This window comes from Myotis davidii, unplaced genomic scaffold, assembly GCF_000327345.1.
Source record: "Myotis davidii unplaced genomic scaffold, ASM32734v1 scaffold807, whole genome shotgun sequence".
Lineage (NCBI taxonomy): Eukaryota > Metazoa > Chordata > Mammalia > Chiroptera > Vespertilionidae > Myotis > Myotis davidii.
In genome coordinates, this window is record NW_006298272.1 from 917,694 (window position 1) to 940,685 (window position 22,992).

The window sequence follows — 22,992 nt, forward strand, 5'->3', positions numbered from 1 at the left end:
TGGGGCCAAGCCCTTCCCACTCGTTAAGTGTTTTGGCGTTGAGCAACGATGCTTTATGACGTAAAATAGAAAAAGCAAGAACGGAGAGAGGGAGGGAGGACGGAGATAAATATTCAATTCCTCCAAATGTCAAACGACAGAAACCAAAACAGTAAGGAAAGCCCCTAAAATCCTCCATTTCAAAAATAGGATAAAAAAAACCCAAGTACCAATATGGCTACTCCAATGCCACAAGTGGGAGTTAGCTCACAGAACCTCATCTTTCCCAGGGGTCCCCTCGCTGGGACCAGGAAAGCTTCTGTTCCTCCCATCTGTCCGTCTCACGCAGGATTTGTGTCCGTGTTTCAATGGTCGGTGCTTGATGTCACCCTGTGTTCAATGATAGATGTAACCCCCACGGGTCACGCAGCCACCCGGCTAACAGCCATGATGTTTCCTCACGCTTCTCTCATTAGCTGACACAAATCTCCACACTTTCATCTGCTCTCCAGCTCTTGAGTCAGGAGTAGGGCACGTGAACGCGGCTTTATGGAGCATGGCTCTTGAACTCCATTTCTCAATCTCGAAGGAGTCATTTAACTCTGCGACAGCTACCTCTGCAAGCGACATCTTTGACCTTCAAGGGGCCATCAATATACGACAAGGGGGGGAGGGGGAGGGAACACACAGACATCGCCGAGAATGACAAGGCTCGTCTGCGTGATTCATACGTCTTCCCGTGAGTTACTCAGCAGGCGCTTAACTTACAGATCGCGCGTGGCGCTGAGGAACTCTGGTGTGACATACGAGCCCAGGTGAGTCCCTTCAACCATTTGTGCTTTTGGTGAAATGATGAGCGACCTCGTTACCATCCCCGTCAGAAATGACGCCCGGGAGCAGTGACAGCGCCTCCACCGCCTGCCCCGTCTGTCTTCTGTTTTATTTGGGTATCTCTCAAGGGCAGCAAATTCATTACTGACAATAAAAATATATGGTTTAGGGTTTTTAAAATGTGGGTCCTTAAACTTAGAGTCAGGCGTCAAGTAAATAAAGTGCCACTCAGCCGACCAGAGGTGTGGCCTGGATGAGGGCGCCCAGCCCAGAGGCCCGAAGGCCAAGCCGACGGCACCGGTGGCCGCAGCCGGCCGGAGCGAAGGGAACGCAGAAGCCAGTGGTTTCCGACTGGGAAAGGGGCCTCCACGCTGACACCCCAGGGGCTGCCCCCAGTGTGGCTGCTGGATAAATAGTCCCGATGCTGACATGGCAAGGGCAAAAGGGAGGGTGGGCCTGTGGGCATTTCACAGATTATGTGACGTCCAGTTCCAAATCTGGACACTTTAGAAATGGTTACCTTGAGCTAACCCATCCTCCAGGGACTTCCCGCTGCGGGTGGGGAGAGGTCTAGGCGTGATGGGCTAGACCAGTGATGGCGAACCTCTGACACGTGAACTCATTTTTTTGGCTGATTTTTCTTTGTTAAATGGCATTTAAATATCTAAAATAAATATCTAAAATATAAGTCTTTGTTTTACTATGGTTGCAAATATCAAAAAGTTTCTATATGTGACACGGCACCGGAGTTAAGTTAGGGTTTTTCAAAATGCGGACACGCCGAGCTCAGAGGTTCGCCGTCACTGGCCTAGACCCCGTGCACCACCCAGCCTGGCCCCTTGTCGTCAGCGTCAGGCTCCCGAGGAGGGAGGGCAGGCTCTGACCAGGAATGAGCATGACTGCACAGCCTCGGGTCCTCCCTTCTCCCCCTCCCCCCTGCGCTCAGCTCTGGCCTGGAGACGCCCCCCAGGCCCCAGGCCTCCTCACTCACAGCCCCCCCACCCCCCCAAGGCCACAGAAGGTGTTTCCCTCAAACTCCTGCTCTTTCCTCAGCGACAGGAAGTCTCACACTGGGTTTTGCTTTGGTCTCAAAGATCTGCATTAAGGATATGCATTTCCCACTAAACAATGAAGCTGCTTAATGCAGAGCTCATCTTATTGGAGCCCCTGCCTCTCAGCCCAGACACTGAATTCCAGATCCAGCCTACGGAATGGGTAGCTACCCTTCAAGAAAATCTACACACATGACAACAGGTGTAGGTCACGGAGAACTCGGTACGTTACGAGACACTGTCAGGATAGTTTGTCAAATATCGGAACCGTTACGCCCTGATCTGCACTCGGAATCTAAGCCGATCGACGCTAAACTGTCACTGTTGTAGGTGTGAACGGGTTGCACTGAGGGAGGGTGACATGGGGACGAGAAGTGGGCAGACGCGGGCGCACGCGGAGCTGTGCTGGCAAGTGCCGCGTCACAGTCCTCACCAGAGCCTTTACCTCCCTCTGCAATTTCCCTTCTGTCCGGTTCCTGTTTTAAGAGGCCCCAGTTCTGGAAATCTACACCTATAATTTATAGGGACAACTTCGGCAATTGGGTCCGAAAGTCCCTTCAGGAATGAAAGAGTGCAGCTCTGTCTTCGAGAAAACCAGGGATTTAGCCACTTGGAAGAAGCAGGCCCTACTTTTGACATTTTCAACGTCATCCGACTTAACAACAGCTAGGAAAAGGCCAGCGGAATTATCTGGAGTGGAATGAACATGTTGAACTTTTTCACACGTCAAAAATGCTTGAATGGCTGATCCAAACCTTCCTTAGAGGTCTCACACTTGGATCGCTCAAGGAAGAATACAGTCTGCTCACTGCCTTTTTTCCGGGCTTAATTGGAATAAGGGCTGGACAGCACACAGGGCCCTGATTCCAGGCTGGGAAGAGGCCAGTGCGTGGGAGACCCTGCCCCGCCCACGGCCACGATGGAGGGACGCCCACACCGCCGTCCTGGCGGGACCCGACCTCCACGTGGCGAGGCGGACACATGGCAGGCGAGGAGACAACGTGACCATGAAGCCACGTGGCTGGAGGAGTGTGGTGGTGGCCACGGAGATTGAGGGCAGCGGGTGTGCAGTGAGGGTGACATGGACTGTGCCCTTGGGTCTGTGTCCTTCCTGATAGGACGAGGAGAGCAGTGACCCCACCAGGGGTCAGCAGAGCCCCCCCAAATGAGTCCAGCGGTACAGTGTCATGCATTGTGTGGGGGGTGTGGGGGGAGGTTTGTCGAGGGGTGGGCCTCACCTCGGTAGGCCAGCCGGAAGCCCTGCCGGCTCTGGGAGTGGTCGCTGGAGAAGCGGACGAGGGTCTCATGCGTGGTGCTGAGCAGCGCGGCCGGCAGGTCGGGGCCGCTGAACTGGCCGAGCAGCGGGCTGGTGGGGTGCGGTCCGTTCTGGATCTCGAGGAAGTCGTGGTTGGCCTCCGTGGAGAAGTTCAGGAACCGGATGTGCGCACCTGTGGGAACACGTGTGAGATAAGGGAGCGTCACTGTCGGCGCTGAGAGGCCGAGCTCACCAGAAGTGACTGCCCCTTGATCTGCGTGCCCAAGCGCCGTCCTGCCCCTCCGGGGGCACAGGGCGCTGCAGGGGAGGCTGCTCGCTCGTTTCGGATTAAAATAGATGCGGTTCCGTCCCCGCCGCCCCCTCGAAGCTGTGGGACCTTCATCTGTGCCATTAGAGTCCCGATTGACTCTCTGAGAGGCCTGCGACCAGCTGTGCCATGGGGACACGCGGGCATTGCTGCCTGGCTCTGGGGCGGAGGCGGGTTCTGCCCACCGCTGCTCCAAGGCTCACAGCGCGCACGCAGGTGGGACTCGCTGTCGGGTCACCCAGTGGCACCAAGGACGGACTGATGCAGCCCAGAACTCAGCGCCACAAACCAACGGACCATCCAGGGCAGGGGTCTTCAAACTTTTTAAACGGGGCCAGTTCACTGTCCCTCAGGCCGTTGGAGGGCCGGACTATAGTTTAAAAACAAACTATACAGGGGCTTCTCAACGCCCGGCCGCGGCCAGGGGTTTGCCCGGTCAGCGAGCCGTGCGTTCACTTGGTTTTACAAGCAAAGCAAGTCGCAGCTGTTTGCAGGAAACCATCCACTGGACCCGTCACTACCACAGCCCAGTCTCCTAGCCCGGCCCCAGGCGACGACGGGAGACAGTCCAGGTGGCCCGGCTGCTGCGGCCACGGGGCCCGGGCACAAGATAAAGGACGGCGGGTAAGGCGGGCGCACGGCGGCGTCAGGATGTGGGGCCGTGGCTTCGGGAACTTTCACTGACGACTGTATCTGAAAGGCCCGACTCCGTCACCGGCTGAGATAGCGCCCGAAGCGGGCGTTTTTACATGAACCGACGCGAGTGACGCGGGCCGGTACAGCCCCCCGGAGAGCTCGACAGCTCCCGGATCGTTCCACCGGCGCCTCGGAAAAGTGTTCCTCATGCCACTCTCCTGCTCTCGAAAGATAAGGAGGGCTTTCATTTCTTTTCCATCTCGCAGACTCCTTTCTGGGGCTTGGAGACCGGAGATAACGCGCACGCCTTGCCCCCCCTCAAGGGCGAGTGCTGAGCACGGAAAGCAGACCTGCCCACATGGTGCTGGCAGGAAGCTGGGCTGTCCTGGGCCAGAAGCAGAGGAAGGGAAGGAGAAAGCCTCAGGGAACAGCGGGAGGGAAGAGACATCTACACGTGCTCAGTACAATGCACCGTCCTCCAACCTCCAACTCAACGATGCGGGAACGTGAGGAGGAAGAAATAGGGCCCTTGCTGGCTGGGCGCAGTGTTCGGCTGACTGCCTGTCCAGGATCCAACGTACCAAGGAGCTCTTGTCCCCCAGTTCCCCAGGAAGTCACTATTATTGTCCTCGCAAAGTCACAGGGAGCAGGCCCAGGCTCAGAGGGGTGCGGTGGGGTGCCCACGGCAGCGGGGGACACAGCGTCTGGCACGCCCACCCTGGTGGACAGCGCCCTGCCCTGTCCTGGCCTAGGGGGTGACGTGCTAGACAAGAGCAACAGCCTCATGAGCGGGACGACGGCGGCCCCCAGTCCTTCTGGGGGAAACTCCTGTCCGGATGCCCAGCCCGGCTGGAAGAGGAAGGTGGGGAGGAGGAGCACGTGGGGTCCCAGGAGACGCCGAGGGGACAGGGAGCAGAGGGAACGGGAGGGAAGAGGGACCGTGAACATCAACCACAATGTAGCATCGTTTCAGAAGGTGGGGTGCAATGCACATGGATCGTCTGACTCTACACGCATGTGTGGGCGCAGCCAGGAGGCAGGTCCCGGTCGGCAGGGGCGGGGGGCTCCACCTGGGGGCACGGGCACCGCCAAAGGCAGCCCCTCTTGGACCTGAAGCTCCGTGACGACTTGAACAGCAAACAGGGTTTCCTTGAAGAGACAAAGATGCGCGGCCGTTTTCTTCTAAATCCCAGCAAATGTGTTCACGCAAAGGAAGAGACAAATCAGACAGAGACAGACTCAGGGACACAGAACAGACGGGGTCGCCAGGGGCGGGAGGGGAGGAGAAGGCTGGAAAAGGTGAGTGAGAATAAGGACGGACTCCCCGTTATGCACACATCCGTCCGGGATGGAATTCACTCACAGCCCCGGGAACAGAGCCAGGCCTGTGATAGCTCTGCAGGGTAACGGGGCTGCCAGGCGTCTGGGGTGATCACGGTGTAAGCTCTATAGGTGCCGAGTCACTAGGGGGCAGGCCTGAAGGTCACATACGATTGTGTGTCAACTGCACTTCAATAAGGAAGCTTGAGAAGGAAACACCGCCCTGTCTCTCCCACCCCCGATTCCCGAGTCAGACGATTGCACCCCGACATCGCACCCCCAGGTCCCCACAGCAAGAATCAGACCCGCGGTGCAGCACCCTGAGCCCTAGTGGGCAGTCACCCAGGCCTCTGCTCCCTCCAGCTCAGAGTGAATCGCTGCCTCTATCTCAGAGCTTATGATCTAAAAACCAAAACCAACTGAAATCCTGGAAGCCACAGCCCTTACCTTCTGTGAAATCACTACACGTCTGAGCCCCACGCGCCCTCTGGGCCACCCCCAGCAAACCAGGGGACATGAGCCTCACACGTGGGTGCCCGTCCAGTAGACATGAACTTCACACGTGGGGTGCCCATCTAGTGGACATGCGCCTCACATTTTGGGGTGCCTGTCCAATAGACTTGAGCCTCACATGTGGGGTGCCTGTTCAGGCCCCCATCTTTCCCTGGAGTAACACTCCATGTCTGTGCACAGCACGCTCACGTCCTCACGCCTGACCCCGGCCTGCGGGCCGCTGCCCGTCCTTCCACCAACAGCCGCGCTGCCCCCAGCACAGGGCCTCTGGGCAAAAGTCTGAGCACATCCTACAGACACGACCTCCTTCCAGGCAGCGATGTCCGTGTGCTGTGCTCACGCGTCTCACCCAGCATCCCTGGGCGCCCGTGACTTAGTGAGCGAGCCTCAGGGACTCGGACCCGGCCCGAGTGTCTGTGACATGCCCATTGCAGGCGCCGCTCTTCAGAAAGTCACCGGTGGGACAGCCCCAACCATGAACTAGAATGCCAAGGCAACCATGAGGCGTCAGGGAAAGGCATGATGGGAAAGCCAACTTTCGCAAAAACCGTGTGTTTCCACAGAGGGCCAAGGGGAGCTGCCAGCTACACAGCAGCTAAAATCAGGACTTATTGATGCCTCGAGGCCCGGGGCACGAATCCGTGCAAGAGCAGGCCTTCCTTCCCCGGCTGCCGGCACCGGCTTCTCTCGCAGCCCTGGCTTCGTCTGGAAGGTCGTCTGGAAGGATGTCCGGTCTAATTAGCATATCACGCTTTTATTAGTAATACATGACTACCCTGAGCGTTCAAAGCTGAATGTTATGAAAAGCCAGTTCTATAAACAGAAATCAAGACAATATAAACATTTTAGCCCGACCGGTAGGGCTCAATGGTTGAGCGTTGTTGACCTATGAACCAGGAAGTGACGCTTGGTTCCCGGTAGGGGGCGTGCAGGAGGCCGCCGATCAATGATGTTCTCTCATCATTGATGTTTCTCTCTCTCTCTCCTTCCCCCTTCCTCTCTCTGAAGTGAAACAATTAATTTATAAAACAAACGGAAATGTGCCGTAAACCGAAAAAGCCCTAAAACCATTCCAAAGGCACACTGACTGCTGCGGAGTCCCGGGGGCCAGAGGCGGGTGACCCAGGGAGAGGCTGGCCTGACGTGGGTGCCCATGCGCACTCCCCGTGTTTACCGTCTCAGCACCCCGTGGACCGGCTTTGCCGTGGAAAGAGCCCTATGCCCCGTCTCCCCGGCCCCTTTCCCTTCTCCACGCCTTCCGGCCCAGCTTCGTGGAAACCCGTCCCCACTTCCAGGGACAGCCGCCCTCACGTCAGCAGCACCAGGCGGCTCTCCCTCAGCCGCTTCTCGGCTGGGGGTGGGGAGTGGGTGCTGGGCGCCCCGCGCTCACTCACCGTGGCCCACGGGCAGGGCGATCCGCCAGCTGCAGTGCAGGTTGCTGGGGTAGGCGCCCGGGAAGCCGGGGCTCAGGATCACGCCGGCCAGGCTGCTCAGCGTCCCCCCGCACGTCGCTGCCGGAGGGAGCACAGGGTGCATGTGAGTTTCTTCCTGAGGGCTATGATTTCTCAAACACAGGTTTCAGAGAGCCCGGAAGTCACTGTCATCTCTGTGTGATTCCCAGTCCTGACCCCCACCCTCCCCGGGCTCACGGGGAGCAACGCGCTGAGACCTTCCCGTCCATCACCGCCAGCTCTCGGGCCCCTGGGGCCGTCGCTAGGGACCACCTTTCCCTGTGCCTGGTGAGGGGTGCAGAGCCAGCAGGTGTGAGGGAGACGGTGCACCTTCCATCTGTGCTCACACCGAGGCACGTTAAGGAAAGATACAAACCGACTACATTTGGCCGATAAGGGTAACGACTCTCAGGAGACATTTCCTCCGGGAATGCACACGCCAGCAAGGGCACAGGGTTTGACTGCGTACCCTTTGCGAGTGAATTTCCGCTCAAGGTTTAAAATATCAAATTCCCAGTTTAAGGGAAAGTTGTTCATTTGAAACGAATAGGAAGAGCGACGAGAGCGAGAGGAAGCGTGGAGGGAGCAGGCGTCCCCGCGGTCCCACCCTGGTCCCCGTGTGCAGATGGAGCCGGGAGTTTGAATCCCACACGGATACCTTCACATGTGTGCGGGGCCTGGAGTCAGACATTTATTTTCACCCAGAAGTCACTTTCCCTGATAAAGCCGTGGTCACTAAGGACCACTGTTCCCTTGGCAACAGATACGATGCCGTGAGCACAGCCCGCAGGCGTGCTGCTGGGTGGACTCCTGACGGTGGGAGCTTGTTGTTTAAGTGGTTGGTCTATTTCCTTCCGCGCACACTCCGTCTGCTTCCTGTTCAGGGCGGTCATGCTGTGTGTGACAGAAACCCTTAGAAACCAGGGTGCGCGGGACGGGAAGCCAGGCTCCGGAGCCCTTCCTTCCGTGTGAACTTGAGGAGGTGCCTGCCCTGGCTGACGTGTCAGTGCCATCTTTGGAAAAATCAAAAGTGATGCAAAAAAAGATAAACATAATGGACACTTTAAAAAAGGATAGGTTCGCCCGGACGGCGTGGCTCAGGGGTTGAGCGTCGACCTATGAACCATGAGGTCGTGGTTCGATTCCTGGTCAGGGCACATGCCCGGGTTGCGGGCTCGATCCCCAGTGGGGGGTGTGCAGGAGGCAGCCGATCAATGTTTTTCTCTCTCTCTCTCTCCCTTTCTCTCTGAAATTAATAAAAGTATACTTTTTAAAAAAGGACAGGTTTGTTATTGCTGATCTTCCCTCTTGTGTCAGGTCCTAAGGTGGCAGGCAGGGCACTGCCCGTGGAGGGACTGAGTCGGGGGGTGGTGGCAGGACTGGCTGTTCCCTGTAGGGACCAGGACGGGGAGGGGAGCGGCTCAGGGCGCTGCCCAGGGGTCTGGACGGCCACGGGCCGCGGGCGGGGTCGTACCGAGGCAGAGGGGCGGCGGGTAGTTCCAGCGGCGCACCGGGCCGGGCATGCAGGAGATGTGCGAGCGGCCCTGCGGAGAGAGGAGGCGCAGTGAGGCCGCGGTTGGGCCGGCCCGAGGGTCGGTGCTGGGACGAGACTGTCCTGGCTTGGGCCGTGCTTTCTGGGGGTCATGGCCAGGGCGACACTCTTCCAGAAGTTGGACATGTCCCTATAGCACTGTCATTCACGAATCACGTATTTTGACTCAAAAGAGAATAACCTATTTCTCCTCGTTTAACACACTTCCCACGCCCCCGTCAGCAGTGATGGCCCCGCCGGCCCCTCTCCTGGGGCGCAGGGGGGATGTGAACTGAGCAAAGGACTGTGTGTCGCTTTATTCCATCTAAGAAGTTACAGCTCTCAGGCTCAGGGGCTGGACAGGGCCAGGAAATACGAAGTTTCCATGGAAGGGTGAAAGGTCAGCAGGGCAGCACTGGGGTTTGAAAAGGTGTCGCTGTGCAAGTGGGAACCTGGGCTCTCACCTTCGTGAGTGGGAGGACCCTGAGGGGAACCCCCTGACACCCACCTGCGGCATGTACTCCCACCTACAGAGTAACCCCCACCTGCAGCATATACACCCACCTACAGCGTTCACACCCACCTGCAGCCTATACCCCCACCTGCAGTGTTCACACTCACCTGCAGCATATACCCCCACCTGCAGTGTTCACACACTCATGCAGCGTGCACCCCCACCTGCAGTGTTCACACCCACCTGCAGCGTTACCCCCACCTACGGCATGTACCCCCAACTGCAGTGTTCACACCCACCTGCAGCGTGTACCCCCACCTGCAGTGTTCATACCCACCTGCAGCGTTCACACCCACCCGCAGCGTTCACCCCCACCCGCAGCGTTCACACCCACCCGCAGCGTTCACACCCACCCGCAGCGTTCACACCCACCCGCAGCGTTCACCCCCACCCGCAGCGTTCACACCCACCCGCAGCGTTCACCCCCACCCGCAGCGTTCACACCCACCCGCAGCGTTCACCCCCACCCGCAGCGTTCACACCCACCCGCAGCGTTCACCCCCACCCGCAGCGTTCACACCCACCCGCAGCGTTCACCCCCACCCGCAGCGTTCACACCCACCCGCAGCGTTCACACCCACCTGCAGCGTTCACACTCAGCTGCAGCGTTCACACCCACCTGCAGCGTTCACACCCACCTGCAGCGTTCACACTCACCTGCAGCATTCACACACACCTGCAGCGTTCACACCTACCTGTAGCGTTCACACTCACCTGCAGCGTTCACACTCACCTGCAGCGTTCACACACACTGCAGTGTGTACCCCCACCTGCAGTGTTCACACCCACCTGTAGTGTGTACCCCCACCTGCAGTGCTCACACCCACCTGCAGTGTTCACACCCACCTGCAGCGATCACCCCCACCCGCAGAGTTCACACTCACCCGCAGCGTTCACACCCACCCACAGAGTTCACACTCACCTGCAGCGTTCACCCCCACCCACAGAGTTCACACCCACCTGCAGCGTTCACACTCACCTGCCGCGTTCACACCCACCTGCAGCGTGTACGCCCACCTGCAGTGTTCACACTCACCTGCCGCGTTCACACCCACCTGCAGCGTGTACGCCCACCTGCAGTGTTCACACTCACCTGCAGCGTTCACACTCACCTGCAGCATTCACACCCACCCGCAGAGTTCACACTCACCTGCAGCGCTCACACACACCTGCAGCGTTCACCCCCACCTGCAGTGTTCACACTCACCTGCAGCGTTCACACCCACCTGCAGCGTGTACCCCGGCTCACACTGGAAGGCCAGCACGTCGTTCACCATGTACCGGTCGCCCGTCTTGAGCCCGTTGCTGGGCAGGGCCGGCTCCTGGCACGCGGCGAGCCCCACGGCTGCGGAAACACAGACACAGGAGGTGGGAACACAACGCTGTTCTTGCATCTGCCTCATCCAGACGCCCCCCTTGCTCCCCCGCAGGAAGCGCAGCCCCCCCGAGAAGACGGTGAGGGACCCTGAATCAGCTGTGAGCTCGTTCTTAGTGTTCATTCGTTTCGTTTTAATGGGGGTGGATTTCATTTTAAATATTAACGGATTCTATTCTTGACTTCTTCAAGTAAAACTTGTTACTTCCATTCCATCTGAACGCCTCGATCCTCGCGCACACAATTTGAAAAGGCCTTACAGAATGACGGTCCCTGTGAGAGGCAGCCCCCACGATACTTCTCGCTTGTTGTTCTTCAGATAACACGGTGCAAACAGTAACAGTCTTTGTGAAAAGTGTTAAGTGTGAACCTGGGAACCCGACTCTTTCAGAAAACATGAGAACAAATGCGTCGTGTTCCAGCTCCCCCTCATTTAAAGACAACGGGGAGCCGTCCCGCGAACAGGCTGCTCCCGTGAGCAGGGCCAGCACTGCCCCCTGAAGCTGCAGCCAGGGACCTGCCCAGACGAGACGGTCTCTGGTGAAGGCGCTAACAGTATTCCCGATGTGTCCCAGGACACAGGAATTCAGCCTAACAGGTCAGGTAAATTAGTGCTCATATTGTGTAACAATTATCTGTATAAACCCCTATTATACTAATAACAAAACACGCGGCCATGGCATTTTATAAAACCGGAAATGCTTTGGGAATGGTGCTGAAGATCTGGAGACTGTATGTGCAGTGCAACCTCTCCCATCACCCTAGGAAGTCTTCCCTGACACCAGGTTTATTTCATTTTTTAAAATATCTTAAAAAAAATAATTTTAGAGAGAGAGGAAGGGAGAGAGAAACATTGATGAGAGAGAGAAACATCAACCAGCTGCCTCCTACACGCCCCCTATTGGGGATCAAGCCTGAAACCCGGGCATGTGCCCTGATGGGGAACTGAACCAGTGACTCTCAGGGCCCATGAGGCCACTCGACCACTGAGCCACACGGACCAGGTGACCCCGGGCCTGAGGAGCTAGCAGCGTATTCCGGTGAGAAATGGGGAGAAGGGTCCCTTTGGTGCAGATCCGCCTGAATCCCCAGCTGGCCTTGGGCTTACACTTCAGTTCTCCCCCAACACAAGGACCAACGAACTGGGACTCGAGTTGTGGGCTGGGTGGGGTGGTGGGGGAGACGTTAGCTAACCCTGGAGCGGCCACCAGCAGGGCCCGCCGGCGCCCCTGTGCGCGTGTGAGGACAAGTCTGCCCGCCCACACGACCGTCCACACGTGGGTACCCGGCCCACCATGTCTGCTCACACGCATGCTCACTGTCTCATCGGACTTCGCTTACTGTAAAGTCAGAGCCCTGTTCCGTTTGGCTCAGTGGATAGAGCGCCGGCCTCCGGACTGAAGGGGCCCAGGTTCGATTCCGGTCAAGGGCACGTACCTTGGTTGCAGGCTCCTCCCCCGCCCGGGCCCTGGTCGGGTGCATGCAGGAGGCAACCAATCGATGTGCTACTCTCACACCGATGTTTCTCTCTGTCTCTCCCCGTCCCTCCCTCCCGGTCTCTCTAAAAATCAATGGAAAAACACCCTCGGGTGAGGATGAACAGCAAAAGGAACATAAAGTCAGAGACCTGATTATCAACAGTCCAAGGCTGGAGGCGGACAGCGCAGCGGCTGCTGAGGGCTGGAGCCTGTGCCACCCACGGTGTCCACGCACACTGCGGGCCCTGGGCCAGGCCTCACCCTGGACAGGCAGCGCATGCAGATGGGGAGGCACACGCGGACGCTCATCCCGGAGAGGCACGGGGTACACTCTCCTCCCCTAGGGAGCTCGGCGCCCGCCTCTGGCCTTTGACGGGAACCAAAGGCTCAGGGAAGCCCAGGCGGCCGGTCAGCTGCCCAGCCCCAGCCTGCAGACCCGCCTGCAGGGGAAGGAGGGGCCCATCTCCTCCACTTCCCAGCCTCTCAGCACCGCGTGGGGAGCCAGGGGCTGTGCTGGCCCGAGCTGCCGAGTCCAGTCTGCACAGGACAGGCCCCGTCCCTGGGGATAACGTCCGAGATCCGCCACATCACTTCAGCTTCCCCCAAACCTGGGAGATGGGACGACGGGAGGGCGGTGCCCTCAGCCCCCACCGTGACCAGAGGCTTCGGGGGACACCTGGTCAGGAGGGGCTGGGAGCCCATCGGTCTGTCTGTGGGCGCAGGGCTGAGCCACATCTCGCTCCCCTACGTCAGAACTGGTTTCTCCCTGAACGGCCGCACATTAAAGGCAGAGAGCGCCAGAGGCATTAAGTGGCATTTTTTTTTAATCCAAGCACATTTGGGGCTTTTCATGGACCGTAAAATTGCTAAATATGAAAAATAGAGCACTTAGTCCTCTAACTTGTTTCATTGGCTTATATCTCATTTCTCTCCATCTTTTAACGTTAGAATACAGATCACAGCTACATTGAATTTCACCTTTTCCGTTCTTTCAAAAACTGGCAAATCAACTCCCGTAGATCACTTCATGTTTTGTTTGGCTCCGGAAAGAAGGCACGTAAAAGCTCTCAGTGTAGAATGTCTAATTGCCGCATGGGATAGGGAAGAGCTTAGGGTGATAACACATCAAGGTCACCCCAGGCCAGACTGAGGACAGAACACAACCCCAACATGTGCAAAAGCACAGAAAAAGATGTTTAAATTAAAAGAAAGCAACTGTGACACATAATTCAACATTAAGTTTCGTTACTAAACCCCCTTGCTTCACAAATAATGGTTCTTTACTTATTTGCTGTTTATTACATGCTGACTTAAGTGCATTTATTGTATATTAATTTATTTTCATTTTTTCCTTCCTTGAAATTTATGTGTAAATCCAACTCATCCTGCAATAGAAGCAACTTGCATTTATATCTGTACCTGCAGAAATTATTAAAAAATTTCAGAATAAATAAAAAACAAACAAAAATATATCAATCAGTGCAGGATCAGAGAAGTCCCAGGGGCGCTCCCTCAGGCCTTGGCGTTGGAAATGCAGATGGAGCCGCCTCCCATCCCATCCCCTCCCATCCCCTCCCATCCCCTCTCTTCCTGTCCCCTCCCACCCCAGCATCACCCTGTAGCCCCTGTAGGTTAGAAGCTGAGGACACGGAGACGCTTGGCATTTGTGGGCACATCCCCTAGTGACACCCTGGAGACAAACACACCGATACAAGCGCGCCCGGGACAGAGCTGCAAATGGAGCGGGCCTCACAGGATGACCCACCACGTCTGCGAACGTTTGAGGGCCCTGGGCCAGAGCTGGGCAGTGCCCAGGCACCTGGAGTGACGTGAGCGCAGTGCAGAGCGGATTTATGTCATGAGTGGGGCTACTTCGGGTCAGAAGCCATGCCTCCTGCACAGGGCACAGAGCCAGGCGCTGGCTGATGCACACACCCAGCACGGGGAGCCCTCCCTGGGCCTGAAAGGATAGGGGGTTGGGGGTGGGAAAGCCCTTTTAGAGAAACACCCACCATGTGCAGGACCCAGAATACAAACATCAGAAAGGAGCAGGCGGCAACAGCAGGACGCCAAACCTAGTGCCCGAGCCCGGCCAGGGTCAACCTGTGAGCGTCCACCTAGAAACCAGGAGGTTGAAGTTCGAGTCCCGGTCAGGGCACAGGCCCAGGTTGTGAGCGCCATCCCCAGTGGGGGGTGTGCAGGAGGCAGCCGGTCCATGATTCTCTCTCATCGTTGATGTTTCTCTCTCTCCCTGCCTTTCCCTTCATCTCTGAAATCAATAAAAATAAATTTAACAACAACACAAAACAAAAAATACCTAGTACCTTAGGAGACGGAGCCGCTAACTCTCTGACCTCAGGATGGAGGCGGGGCTGGAGACGTTCTGGGAAGAACAAGCTAGGGTGTTTGCTTTTCATCATTATTCTAGTCCCGGCGGAAATGGAGGTGCGGGGAGCAGGCGGGCGGGGGCCGGCAGACACCTGGAGAGGAGGCGCCTCAGCCATCGCTGTGCACAGCGCCCATTAGCGTCTGCAGAGAACGGTGAGCAGCAGATGCTCATTCGGGGCCGAGTTTAGAAGAAAAAGGTCCTGTCCAGCGAGACTGGTGTGGAATGTTAACTCCCCGCGGCAGCCACACGGGGACGCACACGGCTGTGGCGCGCAGCCGCTCGGAGGTGTTTATCCCGGGGGCGGGACCCTTTTCCCGGCCAAGGGCCACTGGATGTTTAGACCATCACTTGCAGGCCGCACAGAAGCGTCCACGTAGCAGTCAGCCTGCTCTATTGGGGCAGCCTCCTCTTAGGACTTTCTGTTTCACAAGACTTAAGCGTTTTCCAGAACTTTCATCCCCTGCAGACACTGCCCGCTGAGCGCCTGCTCCCCGATGAGGCCCCAAGGGAAATGGGGTGGAGAGCCGAGGAGATGGAGGCCCTGGAACCAGTGAGCGCAAAGGGAAGCGCTTGGGAGCCCGTCCGTGACAACAGGAGTGAGCAGGGACAACCTCTGCCGACCAGGACCCAGGCCCCGCGGACGTCCACGCGGCTCACGCAGCACGGTCTGGGCATCACATCAACAATGTGCGTGACGGCCATGGACGCTCCTGCTGCACCTCCTAGGAAACCTTCGGTGGCGACCCTTCCCTTGCGATTATAAACATCAACCAGAACAATAAACAAGGACGGTGCTCATCTCTCTGGACGACGAGGTTTCATTTGTAAAGCGAATTAAATAAAAAGTTCTACCTCATTTCTGCTCTCATTGCCAGAAATTAAAAGCTAAGCTTAGTGCCGAATAATAGCAGTTCTCTCAAAATAAGTGGCTGGTATACTTATGTATTTCTCTTTGGTTTGGTTGCCTTTTAAAATTATCTTTGTTATATGATTTCCTTGTTGCATGCATTTTTTTTTGAAGTTGCATGAAATACCCAAAGAGTGTACAGGTTAACTCTTCTTTCTTTAAATCTAAGTAATCTTATTTTTAAAATTCATTTCACTATGCATCTTCTCAGTCAGGTCTTATATTTTCATGATTTACAAGTTTTTCCCACTATACCTAACTACCAATTAAACAAGTACATACAGAAACCACTTAATTGTGAATAGTAACTTTTGAACTTTTGTACCTGTACAACAATATCAAAGTCAGCTCTAGATAAGTTAATATCGGAAAAGTCAAAGTCTGAATCCTGTATGATAGCAAAATATTTTATATATTTTATAATGGCAAGTAATAATGCATCAGACAGGCCATCGTATGGTCCACGCCGACCCAGACAAAACTCCCAACTTAGCAAGACAGAAATACGCATACGCTCAATCCCCACGGTGGTCTCACCCAATAGAGAAGGTTTTATTAGGAAAAGTGTGATTCCTAAGCAAGGACTGCCACATGGGAAAATCAGAATCGTCTCTATACCAGCAATCTCTAAGTGAGGAGCGAGTCTTAGTAGGATGGGCGTATTTGCCCATGTTTCTGTAATATAACCATATATTGAATTTAATTCTGTAATGCATTTGCAAATTTCTCTGAATTTTGTTCCGCTATGAGATGGTGTATCACTGCGTTAAACTAAAGCGTGAATTAGCTAAGTGCATGATAGACACAGATAGACGGATCGGTCATTTCACTTCAAAGCGAGCGTGTTAGACACCCTTCTCCCCGGTGGGTGTGATGTCATCCTGTGACCATAAACTTATCCCTGAATAAAGCCACAGTGAAGCCCATGAAAGCCACCCGGAGTGGCTGGCTGGTTCAGCTCCGGGCCAGGCTCAGGCTCAGGATCAGGTCGTAGGCTGAGCCCCAGTAGAGGGCGTGCAGGAGGCAGCTGACGGGCATTTCTCTCTCACATCGATGTTTCTCTCTCCCCCCCTCCCCTTCTCTCTACAGTCAATAAAAACTTTTAAAAAATAAAACCATAAGAGGATTCCACTTCTACTTGGGAACAGAATGACGTACAATTAAAACATCCAAGTGAACAGCGAGAAAAATGTAAACACGAATCATCACTGTTTGTACTCATCAACGAGGTGAGGCTGCAGGCACCAGGGTGACATCCCCTTTAAGAAGGACCAGCCCCTTCGAGGAGAGACGGGACGTGCACCTGCTGCTGACAGGACCAGGAGAAAGGGGACCGACCGTCACGCTCCGGGAAGAACCAACACGAAGTCTCAGCGCCTGCTGAGCCCTCGCACCCGGAGCTCAGGGCCCGGGCAGGGGAGCGTGTCCTTGGCGCCTGGCCCCTCTGGGGTCTCAGGGAGGCACTGGGGACATCAGCCACCGCATCACCTGTCTCGGACGGAAGGGCATGAAGTGGGTGTGCTCCAGGGGGTCCCTCACTTTTAGGAAATAAAACGTTAACCGCTGGGACAGGGGCAGCGAGACGTCTACCTCCTGAGCACAGAGGCGCGTCATCTGGAGACGGATGGATGGAAAGACCGTCTCCACCTGGACTGGCCAGGAGGCCGCGTGGTCCTTTGTCTTTCAAGGCTGTGGCCTCCTGAGCTGGGGAAGCAGGGCAGGCCCCAGATTCAACCACAGGCAGAGATCGAGGGCTGCGAGGGGGGCAGGCTCTCAGGTTGGGCGGAGGTGGGGAGAGCAGCACAGAGCAGCCTGGCCTTGGGGTGAGCTGGCACGGGGGGACTCAGAGCCCACCCTGGGCGGGGCAGGGTGTGGGGGAGGCCACCTCCTCTGGGAGGTTTTTAGGGGTGACTGAACGCTGAAGGTGGAGGACGGACACTGAGAAAAAGCCCTCACACTAAGCACATGGCAGTGGCAACTCCCCCCCTCCGCGGCACCTTGCCCCTCGCCTCAAGGGACCTGAAGCCTGGGGTGCAGGGGAGTAACCATAGCAACGACAGGACTCAAACCCACTCCAGTCCAGCTGATGGACACAGCAGAAGTGGGTGCCATTCTTGGGCACAAACATGACCAGCAGTCTCTGCAGTTTTACTCAGTGTCCATAAAATATATATTATATTATTTTTATTGATTTCAGAGAGGAAGGGAGAGCGAGGGGGAGAGAAACATCAATGAGATGAGAATCATGGATCGGCTGCTTCCTGCACACCCCACATTGGGGATTGAACCTGCAACCTGGGCATGTGCCCTGACCGGGAATCAAACCCTGAACTCCTGGTTCATAGGTCAGTGCTCAACCCCTGAGCCAGGCTGGCCGGGCTCCCAGTGTCCAGCTCTAAGAAGACACTGTGTGACACACATAAAGACAAGAAAAAGACAACCTCTTGCCTGGCGATCAAGTAGTAGACTCAGCGTACACCCTCATAATGGGAATATTAAGCAATAATATTAAAATAACTATGAGAAATGTGTGAAAGGATCTAGAAGAAAAGGCGGCAGGCATGAGGGGCTGGAGTAATTACTGCAGCGACAATAATTATAAGACAGAGTCAGACAGGAAATCTAGAGGGAGAACCACCGCATCCGGGAGGAAGGGCCTTCGTGAGCTCATTAGTGGATGGACACGGCTGAGGAATGACGCGGTGACTCTAAAGAAAGGTTAATAGCAATTATGCAAACTGGGACCCACGGAGAGACGCGGATGAACCAGAGCTGAGCACACGGGGAGGTGCAGCCACCTCCGATGGCCTAATGGACACGGGGAGAGGATGTGCAGCCATTGCAGATGGTCCGGGCACGGGGAGAGGAGGTGCAGCCACCGCAGATGGTCCGGACACGGGGAGAGGTAGGGGTCCCACAAGAAGCGGGAGAGAGACAGGGCTAACGAAACGTGTGGGATGGTGATGGCCGAGAGTTGTTCATGAGGAATGACACCAAACCACAGATCTGAGAAGGGGAGCATGCCCCCAGCAGGATGAATATAGCGCCTGTGCACACACTCACACACACACACACACACACTCACACACACAAACAAAGAAGTGAGGATTCCATGGGGAGGCATTGTTGACATGCGAAAACCACACCTTTCCGCTCAGGTTCCTACGCCCAGCCCAACCCCCTCAGAACCGAAGGCGACATGACGACCTTCAGGAAACACCAGAAGCTGGGAGGATTCAGGTCAGTGGGCCTGACCCACGGAAAAGTCCCAGAAGTTCTTCAGACAGAAGAAAATCAAAGAGAATCCAGGTCTCCCCAAAGACACCAAAGGCTGTAAAGTCACTGAAATAAAGGCAAATAGAAATATATTTTCTTAGAGTTGATTACTCTAAAGAATATTGACTATGCACACTGAAATAGTTCAAATATGCTGTGGGCTTTATAACAAGTAAAATAAAAGATGAAATAAGAATGCCATAAAAGAAGAAAAAAGAAATGAAACGTATATGCCTTTTAGGTTCTTGTCATATTCACAAAGTGACAGGTATCTCTGAAGGTAAGCTGTGCTGTATTAATGACGGATATTTTAAATTCTAGGGAGACCATTAAAGTTTTAAACAGTTTCATCCAATGAGCCCATCCTGGAGACAGATTGGAGCAATAATAAGACTCAATTAAACCAAAGCTGGCAGGAAAAGAGGGGAAAATCCACAGAATACAAATACGACAAATGGAAACAATCCAACAGAACCCATATGTTTAATCTCATTAGCGATTCTTCCCCAAATCCCACTGAGCTCAGCGAGCACATGTCTAGTGCTCTACACATGGCGTATGTGATACATCACATACACACAGCAGCATGTTCCTTTTTAAAAAATTGATTTGAGAGAGAGAGAGAGAGAGACGTGAGAGGGAAACATCGACCTGCTTCCGGTTGCCTCCTGTAAGCACTGGACAGAGGTTTCAACCCGAAACCTGGGTATGTGCCCTGACCGGGAAACAAACCCGCCACCTTTTGGTGAATAGGATGGAGCTCCAACAAACTGAGCCACACCGGCTGGGAGAAAGGCAGTATATTCTCGATTAATATAATGTGTCAGTATATACAGCAACTAGAGGCCTCATGCATGAAATTCGTGTGAGGGGCTCGGCCCTCGCAGCCCTGGCTTCGTCCAGAAGGTCGTCTGGATGGTTGTTCTGCTGTTCGGTCTGGACTAACTAGCGTATTATGCTTTTATTATTATAGCTAGATGCTTATATACTTCTATGCAAACATTTCTATCTATATAATATTTTCCTATTAATTCAAGAATAGTTCTCCCCATGTTGTCCCCAGTGGCAGGTTCTATTTCATACACCTTTCAGTCTGATTTTGTATTTTCAGGACCAGCATCAACACTATCTACATGTCTATAATCTGAAGTTCCCAGATATTTGTTTGCTCATTTTTTTGTTTTTGTTGGGTTATTTCTCTGGATAAAGAGCCCAGAGCAAGAGTGACAGGGGAGGATCCTGCTGTATATCGTGTCCACGTCCAGTGAGGCTCACAGTGTAGAGGGGAGAGGCTGATGAAGGCAGGGACATTGGAAAACGCCTGATTTTCAGCCTTTATGTGGATTCTGTAAATTCACAGAAATCTGGGCCACACCGTGGGGCCAGACCACCTTAGAAACTTTTGGTTTCCTTAGTGTTTTACGATCCATCCCTTCACGCCAAAGGGTCTGTCTCCTGTTGGAGAAACGGACCAGCGGTCCTTCGGAAAGAAGAGCAGGCTGATCAGAAGGGGCCTCGTCCCCATCTCCACCGAGAGAACCGGGAGCTGGTGTGGCCGTCCCGTATCAGCTCAGGTTTCAGGGCCGGCCCGCTGGACCTGGCCCACGGGCTCCTGGACCTGCCACAGACCATCCGATGACGGGACCCTCGCTGTCATCGCTGGTGCAACAGGACAGCTGGGGTCCACACACACCTGCTCATGCGCGGAATTCCCTCCTCACGATGAGGAACACGTATCAGCAGGTGACCGAGACCTGGGCCCACAGAGAACACCCCACGTTCTGCTCCATCTCCTTGGAAAGCTGAGCACACCTCCAAGACAGGACATACGCCAACAGCTGTGACAGGCTTTGAGCTGGCACAGAGCGCGTGCTTGTTGGTGGTTTTATTACTATTTCATGAATAGAATTTTTAGTGAAAAGTCTGAGTTTAGAAACTGGCCGATTGGCCATACATATTTCAAGGCAGATGCAGAGCTATGTCCACAGATTACAAATGTCGGACGTGTTGGGGTCTGGCTGCCAACACGGGCTGTGAACGAATTCACAACCAAAGGAGGAGATACAGAGAGGAAGTTTATTTTCCTTTCCATGAAGGGAAAGGGCCAGGTGTCGCTAATCAGCATAAGGCAGGAAACGAAAGGGCGGCTTCCCTTTGTAAGCCTTGGCTGTTTCTAAGTGACAAGGAAGGGAGGCGGGTTCAGGGCTGAAGTGGAGTTTGTTTTTTGGGAGACAGTCCTACAGATGTCCTACAAGTGTCTTATCAGTATTTTTCCCACACCTGCAACACACGCTTAGAGCAGAAATGATGAATAATTCAAAAGAAGCCTGTTTGAAGGGGGGCGAGGAAGGAAACTTTCTAACTAGAGACTCCTTGGTGGGAATTATCCGAGATGTGAAAACAGCAGGGAGGAGGTGTAGCAAGAATGTAGCCTTGAGAGTAGCTATCTTGTCCCTCAGTTTGAACAGAGCGGCTGTTTGTTAAGACAACAATCCTGGTGTTTAATTACCTGGTACTTCTCATAAATGGTGGGAGGCCACCACAAGGAAAATGAGAGGGCTTTCCCTGTCCTTACAGGACGGTCTCTCGGCCACTTCCTCCACCACCCCCTCCACTGTCCGTGTCAACCTAGTCCTGGTACACTTTCTAGAACCCGCGCTGTAACCTGGAGGAGAGAATGAGAGCAGAGAAAGGCCTGCCCGGAGATCCAGAGACAAGGATGGCATGAGCTATCAGGATGGTGTTAGCATCTGGAAGGAGTTACTAAAAACAACAACAACAAACACACAAAAACATAGCATTATGTTCGGCCACATTAAAAAAATAAACAACTACATTAAGCAATTAAATAAGGCCTCAGATCCTTGAACAAGAGTCATTTCTGTGAGAAATAGCTGTCGCTCTCTTGTAAGGAAGCACATTGGCCGGGAATTCAGGGAAAGGAGATGATTGTGTGGTTGGCGTGGCCAGTCCACAGCTAAGTGCACACGACACTCGTTGTGGCTCATTCTTTCATTCGCACCTCCGCCCGTTAGAAGTGAGGGACACGCCAGAAAACCCGAGATAACAACCTTGCGAGGAAAAGAGACAAGGACCCCCAACTTATAACACTTCTGAAGAGATTATCGGATTTACGAACCCTGACATAACGAAGGCTTATACTCCCCACCTACATGTGCATGATGTAGCCAAGCAGCAGGTCTCCCCAGACACATCCTCCCTCAGTGACACCCACAGCACCATTCCGACTGCCGCCACAGCAGTCCTCGTCACACACGTGGCGAGGAACTGGCATACACAGGCCCCTGCAGAAGCAGGGAGGTTCCACGGGATGAGCAGCAGCCCTGGGCTCCGTGTCTGCGGCAGAAGATGCATCGTCTGCCGGGACCCTGGCCTTTCGGAGACGCATGTGCCGCGGCGTCCGGCAAACTGTTTATCTCGGTCCGAAGACCACTTCCTGCTGCTGAGCCACACACCGCCTATCTGCAACTGCTCATTAGAGGAGACGGATGTGCGCATGAAGCGCTTTTAGTGCTGGAACGCGCGTCCTGAAATAAACCCCGTGCCTGGGAAACGCTCACCGCGCTCGCTCTCGCAGCGTCTGCCTGCCTCACCCACCACCCTGGAGATTTGTGACCCTGACCTTTGTCATCCATTTAGCGGACTATTAACTCAGCTGCGCATCCATTTTTAAAAGGTTAGCGGCTCCTCCGCGATACGTTCTTCCAATTAAAATGAAGAATGCCCGGATGCAGGCAGCGCGGGGGCGGCTCTGGGCCCCTGTTCACAGCCGCGGAGACTCGGAACGAAAGGGCGCGTGGCCATAATCTGCTTGGAAATTGCCGTTCTCCCTCTCCTGGGTGCTGGTGGGAAGAGTCACCATCACAGGAGGACTGGCGACATCGCAAAGGTTACTTTTTATGCCTTTTAGTGCAAACAACCTGAAACGGAGCCGTTGCTGCAACTAATTATTCCAGGCCCTCCCACCCACTTTGTCTTTCCTCGTGCATGTTTCCTAGAGGAAGATTCGGTCCAGCTCGGTGTCCCTCTACTTTGGAACATGGATGCAGGAGACACTTCACTGCAGGGTAAGGGGCTGGGCTCATTTTCCTCTAACGACACTCCCCAGTTGGGCAACGGAGGGGGGGGGCGGTCCT

The 22,992-nt window shown here is 54.8% G+C and overlaps 1 protein-coding gene across 1 annotated transcript in view; it reads right to left on the reverse strand.

Annotated features, from left to right (window-relative positions):
• CSMD1 (CUB and Sushi multiple domains 1) overlaps window positions 1–22,992 on the reverse strand; it is a 710,708-nt gene that overhangs the window by 68,817 nt on the left and 618,899 nt on the right. The window contains exons 38-41 of the mRNA XM_015570591.1: window positions 10,637–10,755; window positions 8,840–8,909; window positions 7,309–7,425; window positions 3,101–3,310 (exon numbers count right to left, since the gene is read on the reverse strand). Coding sequence (XP_015426077.1) covers window positions 3,101–3,310; window positions 7,309–7,425; window positions 8,840–8,909; window positions 10,637–10,755 — 516 coding nt within the window. The remainder of the gene's footprint in view (window positions 1–3,100; window positions 3,311–7,308; window positions 7,426–8,839; window positions 8,910–10,636; window positions 10,756–22,992) is intronic.